This window comes from Spea bombifrons, chromosome 10 (genome assembly GCF_027358695.1).
Source record: "Spea bombifrons isolate aSpeBom1 chromosome 10, aSpeBom1.2.pri, whole genome shotgun sequence".
Classification (NCBI taxonomy): Eukaryota; Metazoa; Chordata; class Amphibia; order Anura; family Pelobatidae; genus Spea; species Spea bombifrons.
The window spans coordinates 13,295,712-13,313,865 of NC_071096.1; the positions used below are offsets into that span (position 1 = coordinate 13,295,712).

Below are 18,154 nucleotides of genomic sequence, written 5' to 3' on the forward strand. Positions count from 1 at the left end.
TTCCCTTTTACATCTTTATTAATGTTTTTTTGGAATCACATAGGATAGACTTGAACAGGTGACCCTTACTTATCCTTATAGCCATAGGGTTTAAAGATGTATCGTCTTGCATCATTTGACGGAACCCTCAAACCCCCTAGGTCTCTCTTTAAACCAAAGTTGTTCTTTCTTTTTCATATGTCACGGCTCTCTGTTAAGAGGTCTCACGTAGAGAATACCAGATTTTTTTTTAAAACCTGGCAACTATGTATCAAAACATTACCACTTGCCACAAGGCTTCAGGTTAAATCTGTGTTTCAGAACTCTCCTTGGTACATGAGGCCACTCCTACATAGACAGGACCTGATTGACACATCTGCTTCTTGACTTATCTGGTCTATGACCCCCCTTTTTACTTGTCTATGTCACCAACCGGGTCCATACAGATGACTGCATTGACCCAGCGCGCCCAAAGATTGTGTGCAGGAGTTACGGTGCAGTAGCGGAGTTGGACAGGGCCTGGTGCAGGGCGACCGCATTTACCCGGGTGTTGAGCACCTAGGGTTGTGCAGCCACATACCAGCACCCTGACATAGCAACAGATGTAGTCCAAAATGAAACAAAGTGATATCCTGCAGGCACCCTGGAGCAGGCATGAAACATCTCACTAGAATCATGTGCAGGATGCTGCAGGCTGGGAGTATGGAAACTAAGCAAAGGATATAGCAGAAACATAACAAGCAAGGGGGACAGAGCGAGCAAGATACAGAGAGACCAAGCAAGAAACATAACCAGACAAGACATACATAATACAGGGCACAACAGGGAACAAGACAGGACACCCCACTGCCGGGGATACAAGACAGGACACCCCGCTGCCGAGGATACAAGACAGGACACCCCTCTACCGGGGATTCAAGACAGGACATCCCGCTGCCGGGGATACAAGACAGGACACCCAGCTGCCGGGGATAGAAGCCAGGACACCCAGCTGCCGGGGATAGAAGCCAGGACACCCCGCTGTCGGGGATACAAGACATGACACCCCTCTACCAGGGATTCAAGACAGGACACCCCTCTACCGGGGATTCAAGACAGGACACCCATCTACCGGGGATTAAAGATCAAAACAGGATCCAGGAATGGATTAAAGCAAAACAGAGAAACTGAAGCAAGACAGATATGCAGCTCCGCAGCCTGGGTAGAACGTGACAGTCTATTGATTGTTGACAGAGGTATGGTGAATTGACCTTTATTAGGGATGTCTTTCTTGATTTATAGACATGGATACTCTGGACAAAATGAATGAGTGAAGGGTATTGGCTTTTTTTGTTTTCGTTCTTACTTCATGTTATGTTTGTTTTTCCTTTTTTGTCTACACGAAACGATGATCGCAACGTGATATTGCACAATGTATCTTTGATTCTTAAAATAAAATGTTTTAAAAGGAAAAACAGGGCCATGTTTATTAAAACTAGACTGATAAATGGAAGTCTCCAAAGTTCCCTGATCATCAAAACAACATTCTTAAAGGTGGCTAATGCAGATGGGCTTAATGGGAACCATGCTCACTCCTGTCTATGTATATGGGTTTTGAGACAGTGTCCACCTTTCTTGAGTATGTGCTGTCTTTTAAGCATTTTTACTAATTTTGTTTGTTTAGTATAATTTGTGTAAAAGAGGCATTGGTAGTTTACCTAAAGCTTTATAGCTTACAAAAGGGAGTCAGATAAAGTAACATAGTCAGTAGATGCACCTGCAATGTAAATCTACCTCAGGTTTTCATCCATAGCAGCCATAATTCCACAAACAGCCTATATGGGATATAATAGCTCCAAGCACATACAGGTGTAGGCCCCATACAGTACAATTGTGGCAGTTTGGAACAGATATTGTTACTTGCTGTTTACTTAATTTGCTGCCAAAGTGACGTGTCAGTGGAGAAACTTTTTTTACATAAAGACAAATATGGGAAAGTGACCTCTGTTATATTCAAAATACAGGTTATTGAAAACTAACAAGTATGAATGAACTGGCACAGCCGATGGATGTGGAATTGTGGATGTATAATATGCCATATGCTTTTCACACTTAGAAGCAGTTAATCAAATGCCTTTGTTCACAGTTTCAAACCACAGGCGCTGTGCTCAACAACCAGGTCTTTCACACTATTACCCTGGGGGTATGTGTCACAAGGATTTATAAAGGATATAAAGGATATAAAGGACTATATGCATTGTGTTCCATCTGTTTTGTTTATTTTATTCCAAGACTATCCTATAACTACACAAATCTTTATCAAAGATAGTAAAAAGTAAAATCTCCTCAGAAGCCCAGAAAATATAGTGTTAATTATCAAGATTAGGTTTTACTGCCATCCATTGTTATCAGCCTTCGTGTGTCAAGTTAGGAGGCTAAGAAAATCACTGAAGATGACGGGAAAGATTGGAGTGCTATAAAGACATTGATTTAGGTAGCGCACTTAACCATTTGAGCATGACCATGTGAGTGGACAAGAATACCTTTCTCACTAAGAATTTGTCCAAGGGAGGTGTGAGCAGAGAATGAAGTGGCAAATGTCCAGGCTCCTGGCGGGCTTTGACTTCTACACAAAATATCAATGTGACATTTTTAATGAAGCTCCCATTATTGTAATACATATCCCTGACATCCAGTGGTTCTAATAAATCCATATGAAGAATTATCTTTGGTTCATCTAACTTAATTAAATTTTTTTCATGGTTATTCAATAGAAAGTAGACATGATACATCATGAACATGTTTCTTCATATTCAAGGGTTAAGTAACACTCTAGGTGGAAATCCCCAGAAGTGAGTGGTAATTATTACTAAAGTGGAATATTGGAACTGAAGGGAAATATATGTATATAATACTGTTCAGGTTTGGGGTCACTTAAACATGTCCTTGTTTATCAAAGAAAAGCAAATTTTGTCTATTAAAATAACTTAAAATGGTTTACAAATACAGTGTAGATATTATTAATGTTGTAAATGACTATTTTTTAAGTTGCTGTTTAGCTGTAATTTTCAGGTGTTTTCCATTTTTAAATATTGGGTTTTTTTAGGACAATAATTAACTTTCTTTAGATACTGTTATTTTGATCATATCATCTATTTTACTATAAAAAATATAAAATGTGGTAAAAATTTGTGAACGCGAATAAAACCTGCTAAATAGATTTCTAATATGTAGTTTAGTAAAGAAATACCCAATGATTTTATGTTTTTTTGCAAGTTATAAGGCAATAACTACAAGTAACATGTTGCTACTTCAAAACCATTTTTTAAAAATCTGGTCATTCTACCCTCATGTGCTATTTTGGACATCTTTGAAGCTAATCAGTTTAATTTACCCCCCATCAAACAATACATTTTTGAAAACTAGACATTCCAGGGTATTTTAAATGCTGTTGTATCAAGTCTTTCTGTGCACTAATTCTACTATCATCCATTGTCAAAGTTTGTGGTAGTATTTTTGTTTGTATTTTGGTAGTTTTTTCACATAAATTATACTTCAGGTATGCATTTACAACTCATGTGTTCAACAATATCTACTGATTACAGTGATACCACCCATGCATAGGATTGTCAGGTTGTTTAAGGCCACATTTGGGACATGGGGAGCGATCAGCCAGGCCTCGATATTGGGGCATTACAGCAACACTGCTTAGGAGAAGAAAGGGATCTTTGATGGCTTTCTAAACCCATTTAACCCCATGATGTGCCAGGCACTACAATTGTCATTAAGGGGGCACATCAATTATCGTCAAGGGGTTAATGGAATATCTTCATAGACATACCGAGAAATTAACAGAGAGCATGTGAGAGAGTGAGTGAGAGAGCATCTGAGACTAGAGAGTGAGTGAGAAAGAGTGTGTACGGCAGAATAACAATGAATTTTATTTACGAATGGGAAAAGTCCTCCAAATTTTGTTAGAACCGAAAGGGCAAGGAATAAAATTCATTGTTCGAAAACAGATGAACAGACCAAAAACAAAACCAAAAATTTGTTCCAACTAAGTCTAATAGATATGTATTTCTTTTTTACATATAGAAAAATTGAAAATGTAAGGATTGTTTAATCAAAATATTAAATGGTCAGAGTGCAAAATTAGATATTGACCCAGGACACGCAACTGCAACAAGCTCTCCTGGTCAGCCGGGAAACAAAACACCTCATCAATCTACTTCATTTACCTAAACACACCTACTCCTGATCCTAACCTACAACCAGGTCTATAAACAGCTGCCAGAATCTCCACCTGTACAATGTGGCATTCAGGCACTCATTGTCCACTGCCAACATTTCAAGCTAGCTAGCATGGCAGAAATCACAAGATACTTGCTGTGGACCTTGTGTTTTGTGTTTGGGGCTTCGGGACAACAGAAACTACTCAGAGGTAAGCATTGTTTTTACAATAAGATAACATGTGAGAGCATCTTGTCCACTTTATTATGCCTTCTGGATAAACTAAGGTGCCTTACATTACTCATTCATATCTGAGTGTTAGGTGTTCAAAATGCATACAAAAATGTAAGGATTTCATAACCTATACAATACCTTACAAGCTATGTTTTTCAATTTATATTGTGTCATATTTTAACTATGACTTGAAAACTGTGCATTTCTTCTGCAAAAAGTAAGATATTTTTTTAGGTTTTTTAGGCCTTGTGCTAATTTTCATCAAGGTAATACCATGCTGATATGTGTTTTTTTTAATGGAAATTACCAAAAAAAACCCGATTTCTTAAGCATGTTAAATGCAACTGCCAAGAAAATATACCATTTTCAGAATACAGAAATACCAAACATGCATGTTTTTTATCATTCCTTTAAGAGATAAGCTGCATTTGAAGGATGGTATCTTAGCCTACAAGTCAACTAGAGGTAGATGTTTTCTTGTCAAAATGTATCAGACCTCACTATGTAGGGAGCCGATTACAAAACAATACCTGTATTGTGGGATTCCCTAAAATTGTGTAACCTGGTACCTTTTATTTCTTAAATGAAACCTTGGTCCACTTATATATCACCCATGTGTATGAGACCAGTTTGTGAATTAGACCAATTGCATAACTGTTCCGTATCACCAGTAAGATATGCACCAGTAAGATGAGTATGGAAGAACAGAAAAACGGTTCAATATTCCTTTATTTGTTAAAGGGCGAACCAGACGTAGCAAAACCATACAAGCAATTCTGGTTTTTGATAGTTTCACACCAAGTTCACAGAGACAGCCTGTGTAGCCTCGGTTGGGATAAGGCTACACAGTGCTGAATGACACCCCAAAAAGACAAAGGTTACCTCCAGATAAAGTTGGTATTTAACAACATTTTACCAACTCTTGTACTTAAGATAATTAAGGGCAGCTGCAGAAAAATACAGTTTTTCAGATTACAGAAAAACAACACATGCATAGAGTTTTTAAAAAAATATTTTTGAAAGTAACATGGCAGCAAGCACAATATGCCCATGTAGTTGCTTAGTATGCCCATTTTTGTGCGGGTTATGTGCCAATCAAAAAAAATACCCTACACATTTGCTCTTTTGTTGGGTAGCCTCATGTCTTGGCTGGAGCAAATGAGCTCCCCACTAATTAATATGAAACCCACAATACTATATATTTTTAAAAGTAAACCAAACATTTTTGGTTTTTGCCAGGCAACCTCAATAACACAAAACAAAAAAAAAGCTAATATTGCAATTTTATTTGGAAATACCTTAAACTGTTGTTCAGAACAGTTACAAAGGTCTCCCCTTGCAGAAAAGGGGAAAAAGACAGAAGTCTCCTCTGATACTCTTTTTTGCACACACTCTGGACCGTTTTTTCTTTTTCTTTTGAGGTAGTAGGGGGAATCCTGCTCGGAAAACGCCTTGCAACAAACATCAGGGCAAGGTGGGTCGTCAAAAATAAAATTTAAAATAAATTCAAATCAATCTCCGAAATTAAATTTTCCTTGTTGTGGCAACTGCTTTGTGTAGCACAATCTGTGTACACAGAAATATCATTTTCATTTTGTTAGTCTTTTTTATGTTTACTGAAGTTATATTTTCAAAAAACTTACCAGTAAATAAAAATGACTAACCAAATAAAATGGCTCATAACGCTCGAAAGAGGGAATTTCAGGGACCACAATGTTCAAGACTACCCAAAGCTCATCAGCAGGCACAGGATTAGTATGTTTCATTTTAGAAGGTGTAAGGAATGTCAGCTGGTGTGACCCGCTAAAATGTCAGATACTAGATCAACATCTGATGCTGTTATTATCGACATCTGGAGGGGGACCAAGAGGGTGTACTTGCCCCCTGGTAATTCAAAGAGGCCCATTGGAGCAGCAGCAGCAGCAGAGAAGGGAGAAACAGTTTCTTGAGTGAGTTAGCTAGACATAGAGGCAGAAAAAACTCCTGGTTGTTGGTGAAAAGATTTCCCTAATTTTTTGTACAGGCCTTTGTTGCCGTGATGTTGAGCCAGCAATAGTAGGAATAGTAGCTGGTATCTGTAGAATGGTCTTGGGGGCCACAATAAGCCTTCAGTACATGCACTAACTTGTGTTAATTTGGGTGGGAGAGGGTAAAGCAGTGAAGGATATTTTATGCCCCCCCCCCCGTGGACGCCCATGGCAGTTATAGTGCTATCTTCTTATGTCATAAGCGCTATCACTCTCAGGATAGTATATGTAAATAGATTACCGTATTTGCTCGATTATAAGAAGACCTTGATTATAAGACGACCCAAACGTTTGATAATTAATTTAGAAAGAAAAGAAAATGAATATCAGTTTATTTATAATCTATTGTTCTTTATTGAGTATATAGGTATATAAAAGACATATATAAAAGAGAAACAAATAAATAAAAATATAAATAAATAAATAGACAAAATACAGAGTAAAAGACAATGTCAAAATTGTACATCGCTGAATACAAGACTAGATAGGTGTAACATATTACTCAAGATTGACTCATATTGTTAATATTCGATATTAGACAAGTGTAACTAAAGTCATCACAAGGAGTAACAGTGAAGTGCAATAATATACAAAAAATACATTGTGAAGAAGAAGAAAAAAAATATTATATATATATATATATATATATATATATATAAGGGAGGGGAAGGATCAACTAAAAGAGGCGGGGTAGCGGAGAAGCCAATGCCATATGGTGATACAGGAGGGGGGTTGACATATTTCTTTTATATCAGCCCTTTTTATTCCAAAATCCTTCTTTATTACACCTTTGATCTTATCTTTAACCCATTTTCTATTCAAACATTAATTTCAAACCAGCGGGACCAGATCTTATCAAACGTATCTTTCCCATTATTCATGTCATAATAAATACTTTTTTCTGATCTAGCTTGGAAGTCTATTTGATCTTTAATCTTTGACCAAGAGGGGGTTCTTGTTTTCTCCAATATCTAGCTAGCAAAAGTTTAAAAGCTAATAAAACATTTATGCACAGGTATTGATCATATATATATATATATATATATATCTGAAAATGGAATGTCCATATGGAAAATAAACAATTGAGGAGAAAAAGATATTGATAAACCAGTTTTAAAAGAGTAAAGGAAACTTGATTTTTATAATCGGTTAATAAGTGGCAATCCCACCAAATATGTAGATGAGTGCCCATTCACGCCTGGCAACGCCAGCATCGATCAACCTTTACTGGATTTAATTTAAACAGGCCGGCTGGAACCAAATTCCACCTATGTTTTAGTTTTAAAAAATGTTTTTTTAGTGGTTGGCCATACTTTCTGCCACTGCTGCAAATGCATATTAAAATTCAAATCTTTTTCCCATTGTCTATATGCTTTCGCCTTATCTAAGGGTCTGCTGGTTGCAAAAAATCCAACTATCTTAGAGATAATGTGTTTTGGATAACTTATAGAAATAATATTGCAACCAAGAAAAAAGTTTTATTAGTAAATATGAATTCACATGTAAATTATTTTTTTATATTTAATTTAAAAATATGATTGAGTAAAAATGCATTTTTTGTTTTTATTTCCTTTTTTTTTGCCAACCTGCCCCCCCCCAGTTATGCACATCTGCCCCACGGCTTGCTACTCCCAGATATGCCTTTTACCCCTATATACCACTCTGCCCCCCTGAAATGCCTTATACCCTTATATGCCACTCTGCCCACAGATATGCCTTTTACCCCCTATATGCCACTCTGCCTCCCTGATATGCTACTTTGCCCCTATATGCCACTCTGCCCCCACTATGCCTTATACCCCTTGATGCCACCCTGCCCCAGATGTGCCTTATACCCCTGTAACTATTACACTGTAATTTGTAACCCTTTAATACTTAAGTGGTAAAATGGATGGGTCGTGCCCTTTCCTACCAACTAGTTATACATAATTGTATGAACAATGCTTCTCTGAAAATGTCCTGTGCTTAAGAACAAGGATCTATCATAATCTGACATTCACTGGGTCACTGTAACCTTTGTTTAAGAGCCTTGCAATAAAGTAAGCTAACAGCCAGCGTATAAGGAGAGATAGCTGCTTTTCCTATGAAGGCTTTTACCCTGAGGAAACAGCTTTACATATTGAACCCTGTTTCAGTGACAATCTCTACTTCATTAAGGCTCTAATAAATTACCTATAGTCACTGGTTTGTCATTGGGGAATCTTTTACATCAAAGAGTGGTTCTTGATTTTACAAAATTAAAGTTGCCCAGCTTTAGCTAAAGAAATATATGTCCCATATATAATTGTGGGGTTCGGGGGGAAAAAGGGGTATATTTCTTTGGTCGCATTAACTGGAACTGATTACCTCCTGTCCCACTCAAATTACATTATACACTAGAATGCCATAGTTTAAATCTCCCTTAAATAGAGCAGATACTTGTAATGCTTGGTGACATCAAGTTGTACTACTACATTTTTAGAAAACATGGTCTAGATCAGTGGTTCTCAACTCATGGGTCGCGACCCAAAAGTGGGCCGTGACCCTGTCTTCAGTGGGTCGCGGAGGGTCAGGGCCGGACTGGAGGCATACCAGGAAAATTTCACTTTCCTGGGGCTGCCTTACACATTCTAGTGGCAGCAGCAGGCTGTCAGGACCGCGGCTGCAACAATCAGGGCCATCAGGCAGCCTCCGGTCCGGCATGTACTTTAGTATTACTCCCCGACCGCAAAGCAAGATTTTTGATTGGTTTGCGGTCGCTGTCTGTTCCTAGTGGGAGCTGAATAAAGTTTTTCTCTGATTGCTCCTCCCCTCTTCCTGTTGCAGCCCGCGGGCAGCCTTTCCACTCCCTCATCTTTTCTGAGGTTATTTTTGGGTCGCGACTTAATGACCAAAGACAAATGTGGGTCCTGAGGATACACGGGTTGAGAACCACTGGTCTAGATGACCAAGGACTAACAGTATGCCCTATAGTTTTTGCTCCGGCTGGGAGTCTCCCCCATCAGCAGTAACTAACATCGCTGGCTTTGAGCTAAGAGACTAAATGTAAAAACATTTGCTGTATTCATTGGTTACATGTCAGTGATGGAGAATACACAAACTAAAGTACATTTTGCTGAATTTCTGGGGTGGAAAAGCCTATGTAGGGGATCAGACATTGTGCCATAACAAGTGTTCCCTCACCTCATGCTTTTAAGATTAACTAGCAGAAAGACTCAAATAGCTACATCCGTGGCTGGTAAAATCAGATCCAAGGTAAGTAACACCGCAAATTGCAGTGGCTCAGATAATAAAACAGCATCCACTATGGAAAGAGCTCCAAAGTGTAACGATCAATGAATGCCACCTCCTATATAATGATGGAAATTGTATAATTGTCTGTATAAAAACATATGGTAAAGTAGTAATAAATGACCACTTTGATCTTTTCCTCATTTTTTTAATTTAAGTATGAATAAGTAGCTATTGTGTTTTATAAACGTATAGATGAGAAAGACTGTAAAAAAACATAGACCTTTTTGTGTAGTTCTCTTCCATCTGGTGTCAGTTTAGGTCTTTAATTACATTTAAAACTCAGGCATTAAACACAAACCAACCTTTAAATGGATGTTTATTATGTATTTCAGGTATTGGGTATTGAACTAAAAGTTTCTGGGTTTTTCTTTCCAGTTCAAAAGACAGAAGAACTCAAGGGGCACTGTAGCACATGGGGAAATTACCATTTCAGAACATTTGATGGCACCTCTTTCACCTTCCCTGGGAAATGTGAATATATGTTTGCGTCAAACTGCCATTCCAACTTTCCTGATTTTGACATCAAGATTCAGAGAGTTTTAGGGGATGAGTGGAACAGAGTCTACTTTAGAGCCATTATCGATAGCGTAATAATTGATATCAGTGAGGAGGGTATCACTGTTGATGGAGATGAGTAAGTAATGACCATTCTTCAAGTCTTTCATTCAACAATTCGGTAATAACAGTACTAAAAATACTAGCATGTAGCATGTTTCCAAGTCAATTTGTTAATATGCAACATTTTACTTTGCAAAAATATGGACTCATATGGCTCCTAAAACCTCTGTATGCAGACAGCTCTATATTTTTTATTTATACTGTAATAACCCTAATACTATGTATTTAAAAATATGTATATTATTCACATGGTCATGCTTAACAGATGCATGGAAAAAAATAGGCTTCTTTTTTAAAAATAAAGTAATATTTGTGTTGTTATGTAGATAAATCAAATTGATGAAACATGTTATGCAACACAATATGACACCCTGTCGATCTTTAGGGTCATCTCTTCATATTCAGCACTTGGTTTAATACATTGTCCAGTTTATTTAAATGCCCTTTAAGTCTTTATATTTTGATATGCCCATGTTTTGTTACATATAATCATATCATAAAAACACAACTCTGACGGCAATAGGTGTATCAAACTATATATTCTATTTGTCTGGAATGTAATCATCTTTGATAATGTATGGCATGGCTCTTTTATTACACATGTAATCAGGGCCGCCATGAGTTGTAAGGGTCCTGGCAGTCCTGAGAGGCCCGCTCAGGAAGACAGCCTCCTTCCGTTTTATTTAAAAAAATAATTTAAAAAAGCTCAGCGGCCATACTCTGAAATGAGAGCTCTGAGTAAAAGGTCTCAGGCAATCAGGAAAGACTTCTCAATTCTCCCAAGAGTTCAGAATCTATTCTTGATTTAGGGAGAGTCAGAAATCTCACCTGATTGATACCGTCCTTCACAAAGTGATCAGTGTAAGCTGATTGATACTCTCCTTCACAAAGTGATCAGTGTAAGCTGGAGCTAGCACCAGGTAAGAAACCCAGTTTGTGTGGGTGTGATATTTTCTCTGTGTGTGTGTGTGACTGTGTGTGTAATTGTGAGTGCCATCTTTGTCCCCAAACAGCTTGTCTATGTCATATTTACCCCCAAATAACTTGTCTGTGCCATCTTTGGGTCAAACAGATTGTCAGTGTCCCTGATCAGCTTGTCTGTGCCTTTTGTGGCTCCACAGCATTAATTGTTACAAAACTTGAATTTGAATTATTTAATCTGCATTCAGTTAATTAATCATTACTTGTTACAAAAGTTTAACCCTTTAAATATGATTAAATATTACATAGCCTGTGGTGCTACAATACAGTATTTGAGGGACATTCAATTTAAAACATTAGTGTTTTCTGTGTCATCTTTGCCCCCAGTCTGTCTTTTTCCCAAAACAGGATGTCAGTGCCCTCTGTGCCCCCAAATTGTTTGCCTGTGTCGTCTTTGCCAAAATCAATTTGTCATTGCCTCCATACAGCTTCCCTGTGCCATATTTTGTCCCCAAACAGCTTGTCAGTGGCATCTTTGTTCCCAAACAGCTGGCCTGTGCCATATTTGTCCCCAAACAGATTGTTAGTGCCCCCAAACATATTATGTGAGGCATATTTGCCTCCAAACAGCTAGTCAGTGCCCTCAAACAGCCTGCCTGTGCCATCTTTGCCCCCCCCGAACAAGCCCACCTGTGGCATTTTTGCAACCAAACAAGATGAGTACAAGAGATAATCCTGGTGGTGTGGAGGGGTGTCATCTGGGGAGGTACATCTGGTTGTTCTTTAAGGGCCCCAGAATTTCTGATGGCAGCTCTGCATGTAATAACTCTCAATTGGGATGCAGTTCTTATTAATATACTTCTGAAATTGCATGTGGATTGGGCTGATGGGAAACAGTATGTTATTACTATGAGCCAAATTTTGTCATTAAAATAAATATGAATGATGGTACCATGGCTATGTCTACAAGTGTTTGCGGTATAGACAGTATAGAATAGTCTCTGTATATTTCAGAATTTCTTTACCATACACTAAGAGGAGCGTAGTTGTTGATGACACGTGTGAAAACTTCAAAATCACTTCCAGAATTGGGCTGACATTGACATGGAATTGGGGAGATGACCTAAAGGTAAGTAAAGTGGAACTGATTTGTCTGGTAAAATAACAACAATAACAAGGGGAGGGAAAACTCTACAGAAGCACAACTCTTAGCTTTATGCACTAAAATGAAAATCAAAAGAAAGGTTTTTGTTTCCAACATTTGCAATGAAGATGATGTATTAATACTGCATTTTGATCTTTTTTAAAACTTTCTATTAAAGTGTGGTTTTCACATGTTGCCAAAACGCTTAAGGATTACGGCTATTTTACAAGGATACAGGCAGCTTTGACTTACTCCCTGCTTTTTATTTATTGTACTCACACAAATTATGTAGGTCTTTCAGGTTTCATTGCAAACCCTACAGCTTTACAGCAATCATCATATAGTACGCATAAAATTAAAAAATAGAAAACATTTACAATTTTATCTTGTATAAATTGTACACAACTAGAAAAAATTAGTAAAAAAATGCTAAAAATTAATTTGGTTATCAAGACTAGAGGGTTTTTTTTACTAGTACTGGAGCCCTGTTAGCAGTTAAAAAATTAAAACCACTCAACAAAAGCAAGTATTTTTTGAAACTGGTAACCCAGGGTATTCATGACAGGTATTTTGAGAAACACTTTTGCAGTCAATTTCTCCCGAATATTATAGAACTTTTTTCATAAAAATTTTAAATACACATTTTGGCATTGCAGTAGATTTCTCCTCAATTATACATGACAAGTACAAAAAAAACACCTCTCGATGTGTAGTTAGTAATATTCCCCAAGAACTGTGAAATCTTCCATAATTTTACCTGCATTTGCAAAACTACAGGAACCCCAAATTCTCCCAAATGGGGTGCAGGAAAACTTTTTTATGGACATTTCAGATTAAGTATTTGCCAGAATCTATAAAGTTATATGCCTCCCAGCTATTCCAGTTTTATACAAAAGGAAGTAGATGGGAACGTTAAAAATACTACAGTTCTAAACAATTTTTTTCTCAAAAGTCGAATGGGATTCAGACAGTTTGTTGTTTTGGAGGTTTATTTTAAGCTTTTTTTAAGCACTAAATTTTTTTATCCTTTACATTTATAATTCAAATTTTTAATCCTTCTTAAAAATATATATATATTGATAGATACTTTACTATGGTAGGAACCAGATGTATTAGTAGTATTAGTTTTAACCCCTTAATGACAAAACCCGTTCATGTACGGGCTCAAAATGCATTGTTTTCAATGGGTTTAGGGACCACCCATTGTCCTTAAGGGGTTAATATACAAATCTTTATATAGTGTTAATGCAACTACGTAAATGCTTACAAACGCTTTTAGTGACACACTGTGTCAAAGCTTAAAGTTGTGTAATATTATTTTTTTTGCTCAGCTGGAGTTGGACGATATGTATATGAACAAGACCTGTGGTTTGTGTGGCAACTTTGATGGCACACCCACCAACGATATTAATTGGAAAGGTTAGTAATTAATTAATTTGAACTTCTTTACAAAAGTAGCAGGGTCTCTAATATTACATGTTCCATAAATATTAAAGTATAGTATGAATATAAGTACATACAAAGTTTTTTACAAGTGGGTTTAGGTATAGCTACCCTGACCCCTGCATCCCCAGTACCCCGTAACCTATTGTGTAGATGTGGGGAAATGCCCCTCTTCTCATTGGTCTAATTGGGAGGTAGCAGAAAATGAGTGCAAATTCTTTTTATACCAGTAGCTAGTGAAACCCTGTGATACCATTTAGAGTGTAGGTTCTCAGACAATACATAGCCTGTCTGTCATGTAGTGTTTATTCTGTTCACAAATTAAGCTTGCATGATTTGCTTTGGGGTAATCAGTTACACAGAAAACCCAATGCTTACTGTTTATTGTTCTACAGGATACATAGTTTCTCCCATACTGTTTGGCAATGTTCAAAGGATAAATGGACCCAAGGATGACTGTCCAGATGTGGCTGATGTACAAAATGATGAGATGATGAAGGATGAATGCGAGACGCAGGTATTCATAAACAATATACTCCAGCACTTCAACAAAAGTATAGATATTTCAGAGTTACAGGTGGTAGACAATGATAGACTTTTGTTACATGGGTATACTTGTTTGGTGGGGAAAATGTTTACAAAATATGTACAAATGATGGAGAATTTTTCTCTTCTCCTCCATAAAGCCAAAACTTACACTTTTCTTCTGCCTATATAGATGAGGGAGTGTGAGAATCACCTCTCAAGTATGGGGAACTGCAAAGACAAACTTGGCTCTTACCAGGATTATGTCAATACTTGTAAGGAGGACTTGTGTAGCTGTAATTCAAACAACAAGACAGTGTGCATTTGTAGCACCCTGAACCAATTTTCCAAGGAGTGTGTCCTTGCAGGCGGACATCCCGGAAGCTGGAGGCGGCCGGATTTGTGTTGTAAGTACATACATTTTCCTGAACGTAGAGGAGAGGAGAAATAAATCCTGATGATATCATCAAACGTTGAAAGAATTAAATGCATCTTCCACCATCTTACCATCTATTTTCCCCCCAGAAGAATTTCATAATATGAGTGGGTTCTAAGAATTTCCTTTTCCTTTTAGTTATGAACTGCCCAAACACCATGGAGTTTTTTGAGTGTGTGTCACCATGTCCTGACTCATGTTCCAATCCTACAGCCAGTTCATTGTGTGATGAACACTGCATGGAGGGTTGCTCGTGTCCCCCAGGTAATTTCCTAATTTTATCTTTAATTCTGAAATAAAACTGAACCTTAACATGACTAGATGGCTTGACTATAAAAGATAATCATTTCTCTGACACATTCAACTAAAAATACATTTTCATAATTTACTTATCCACAAAAAGGCACCTACCATTGTCACATTGACATGATGAATCCAAAGCCATCCAACTTGATATGTTTTAAAGACCAATTTCACCTTGCAGGAACCCTTTTGGATGACGTGCATCACCGCAAGGAGTGTGTGAAACAAAGCAAGTGTCCATGTCTACACAGTGGAAAGATCTTTAACCCTGGAGAGTCGTATTCTACCGCCTGCCAGCAGTGGTATAATCTTTAAGAAATTAATTGCTAATCTGTAACTTGGGTTGTAGGCATTTTTTATTCAATGTTATATTGTGTAACTAGCATAACATCCTAGCATTCTGTTGCTAGCAGCAACATTATTCGATGAAATTGCAATGGTCTTTTAAAGGAATAAAAAAGTTATTTGTTTTTAAAGTTATATTTTTTACAAAAGTAACAAATACACTGCATTTTAAGTCATGTTTTATGGAGTTTGCATAGTATTACGTATTGGATTATAAAGGGACAACCCCGGTGTCAACTGACACTACATAATGAATGTTAAATCCATGAGATGATATTAAAGAATCACCACATTATTAACTATGTACTATGCAGTTCAGACAAGAAAAAGCTCATTGGTGCTGGCCCTCTATAATGCTTAGTGATGTCAGAGATCTGAAATGTCCAAACACCCAGATTATGGAACGTGCCCTGATTTTATACCCATCTCAATTATTCCATATTCTAGCTAAACCCCACTTCATCATAAAATTTGCGTTCCTGCTCCTGTCCCCCCCAAAAAACAAACCCAAAGCAGATTCGTGCACCAAGTCCGCTAGGGGGCAAGTGGATAGTTGATAATTTGGACACCAGGCCTACACATTCATAAACTTCATGAGAAAGTGTCTTGATTAAATTCCTGTCTTCAGCCTAACAGAAGGGCGGCTTCTGGTAACCCTGAATATTTGAGCTTGAGCTGGTTCTCAATGCGTATATACTGTGTGAGTGCATTTTCAAGAAAGTGTAACTGTTTCTTATACAGTGTTACACTATGTGTATCTCTTTTCTCTTATCACTCCGTATGTTCATTTGAGTCTCTACGGAGGCAGTCTACCATATTTGTACCATATTTGTTTATATAAAATGATTATGTTCACATACTGTCTTGCAGTACTTGTGTTATGGGCCAGTGGGCTTGTACTCAAGCCCCTTGCTCTGGAAGCTGCAGTCTCAGAGGAGGGTCTCACATAAGGACCTACGATGAAAAGGAGTTCACTTTCCATGGAAACTGCCAGTACGTAGTGTCCAAGGTATGGTAAATCATAATCTATACAGCCTATACATGTTAAATATGTTTATCCTGTGCCTTTTTATTAGATGTCTTCAAATCGTTTTAGAGGTTACTAAAATATCTACAAGAAAATAAATGTTGGTTTCCTAAACTTCTATTTTGTAGTCACGTTGAAGAGGTAATTACATCTTTTACCTAACATGATGTTGCTGCATAAACAGTTTAGAATACTGTGTCAAGATACCATAGGTTCAATCTCAAACTTTTTTTGTGTTACACATACTTAAAACACAGCGCACCGCAATATGATGTCATATCTCAGCGCTCAAAATAGATCATGGCGGGCATGGAGGTAGGTGGTTGGGAGTCCCTGGTGCAGGCCAGCGCAGCACCCAGCCTAAATATGCCACTGATTTGACCGTTCAATAACTAAGAGCAGTTAAGCTTAAAAAAGTTTAGGTCTGATTCCGGAAAGGTAGATGCACGAGTTGCACTGTGGTACTGTGGTAAGTACTTTATATATTCCACAGATTCATATGTTTTCCCAAAGTATTGCACTACTTGGAAGCATATTCGTCAACAACCTGTCTGATACATGAGAATGTAGTACTAAGCTTTTGAATTCTTATTTTTTTTAGGACACAAACAAGAGATTTGCTATTATTGCCAAGGTTGTCCAGTGTGGAATGACAGAGAGTGTTACTTGTTTGAATTCTGTTCACATCAACATAGGGAAAGTGGTAAGTTTTTTAGTCCTTTTATTTTATTAGGAAAGGGCCTGGATACAATTGTCCTAAATGTCTTGTGCCTACGTATATATGGTTTGTAAATAGAATCTGATTAAATAGTGTTTGCTCTTTAACCACACAAGAGGGCAGTAGTACCCTAAATACAGACTCATTTTTGTATCACTTCTTTATGTCTATTTCTGTCTCTGTTGCAGACAATAAAAATCTGTTACTGTGGAAATGTTTACATTAACAACTTTATTACATTGCTGCCAAAAATTAAAGGTTTGTGGGTTTTTTATTTCTTGTACAATTTTCTATGGGCATTTCTCAAAAGTCAGCAGGAAACTTAAAGAAAATATTGGGACACATGTTTCATTGTAACATTAACTCATTTAAAATACTGTATATTATTACCAAACACTCATTAATATTTACTTAGCACCATATTCCCTGAACTTAACTAATAAATGCAGAATACTTAATCTATTCAAATGACTGGTCAATCAGTAGTTAACTTGAGACAGCTCTGAGATGCTGAAGGTGAATTCCCTTAGTTAGGGCAAGGTGTCCTCACTATGATGCACCAATTTCCACTTCACATAACATTTCTATGTGTGAGAGTATGTGACATTTGCTTTTCTCCATAGATGGCATCATCGTCTACAGACCTTCCTCTTATTTTATCAGCGTGGTAACACCGTTCGGCTTGAGCGTGCAAGTTCAGGTTAAACCTGTGTTCCAACTCTTCATCACATTGAATTCAACTTTTCAGGGCCAAACCATAGGTAATCTTCACTGTGACTGTAGGTTAGGAAGGGATTATGTATTATGTCCATTGTTAACATTATAATTGATAATATTACTATAGCAAAACAGATGAATACCACAATTTATGGGTAAGATTGAACTGATTTGGTTACATTTTCAGGATCATGGTTGGATGTTTAAGGATTTTTCTATAGATGTGAGGTTGCCA

The 18,154-nt window shown here is 37.3% G+C and overlaps 1 protein-coding gene across 1 annotated transcript in view; it reads left to right on the forward strand.

Moving 5' to 3' along the window:
- LOC128467644 (mucin-5B-like) overlaps nt 1-18,154 on the forward strand; it is a 79,352-nt gene that overhangs the window by 19,061 nt on the left and 42,137 nt on the right. The window contains exons 5-15 of the mRNA XM_053449320.1: nt 10,098-10,356; nt 12,276-12,390; nt 13,737-13,824; nt 14,244-14,365; nt 14,567-14,648; nt 14,948-15,073; nt 15,294-15,414; nt 16,328-16,466; nt 17,086-17,187; nt 17,391-17,460; nt 17,826-17,963. Of these exons, the coding sequence (XP_053305295.1) occupies nt 10,098-10,356; nt 12,276-12,390; nt 13,737-13,824; nt 14,244-14,365; nt 14,567-14,648; nt 14,948-15,073; nt 15,294-15,414; nt 16,328-16,466; nt 17,086-17,187; nt 17,391-17,460; nt 17,826-17,963 (1,362 nt within the window). The remainder of the gene's footprint in view (nt 1-10,097; nt 10,357-12,275; nt 12,391-13,736; nt 13,825-14,243; nt 14,366-14,566; nt 14,649-14,947; nt 15,074-15,293; nt 15,415-16,327; nt 16,467-17,085; nt 17,188-17,390; nt 17,461-17,825; nt 17,964-18,154) is intronic.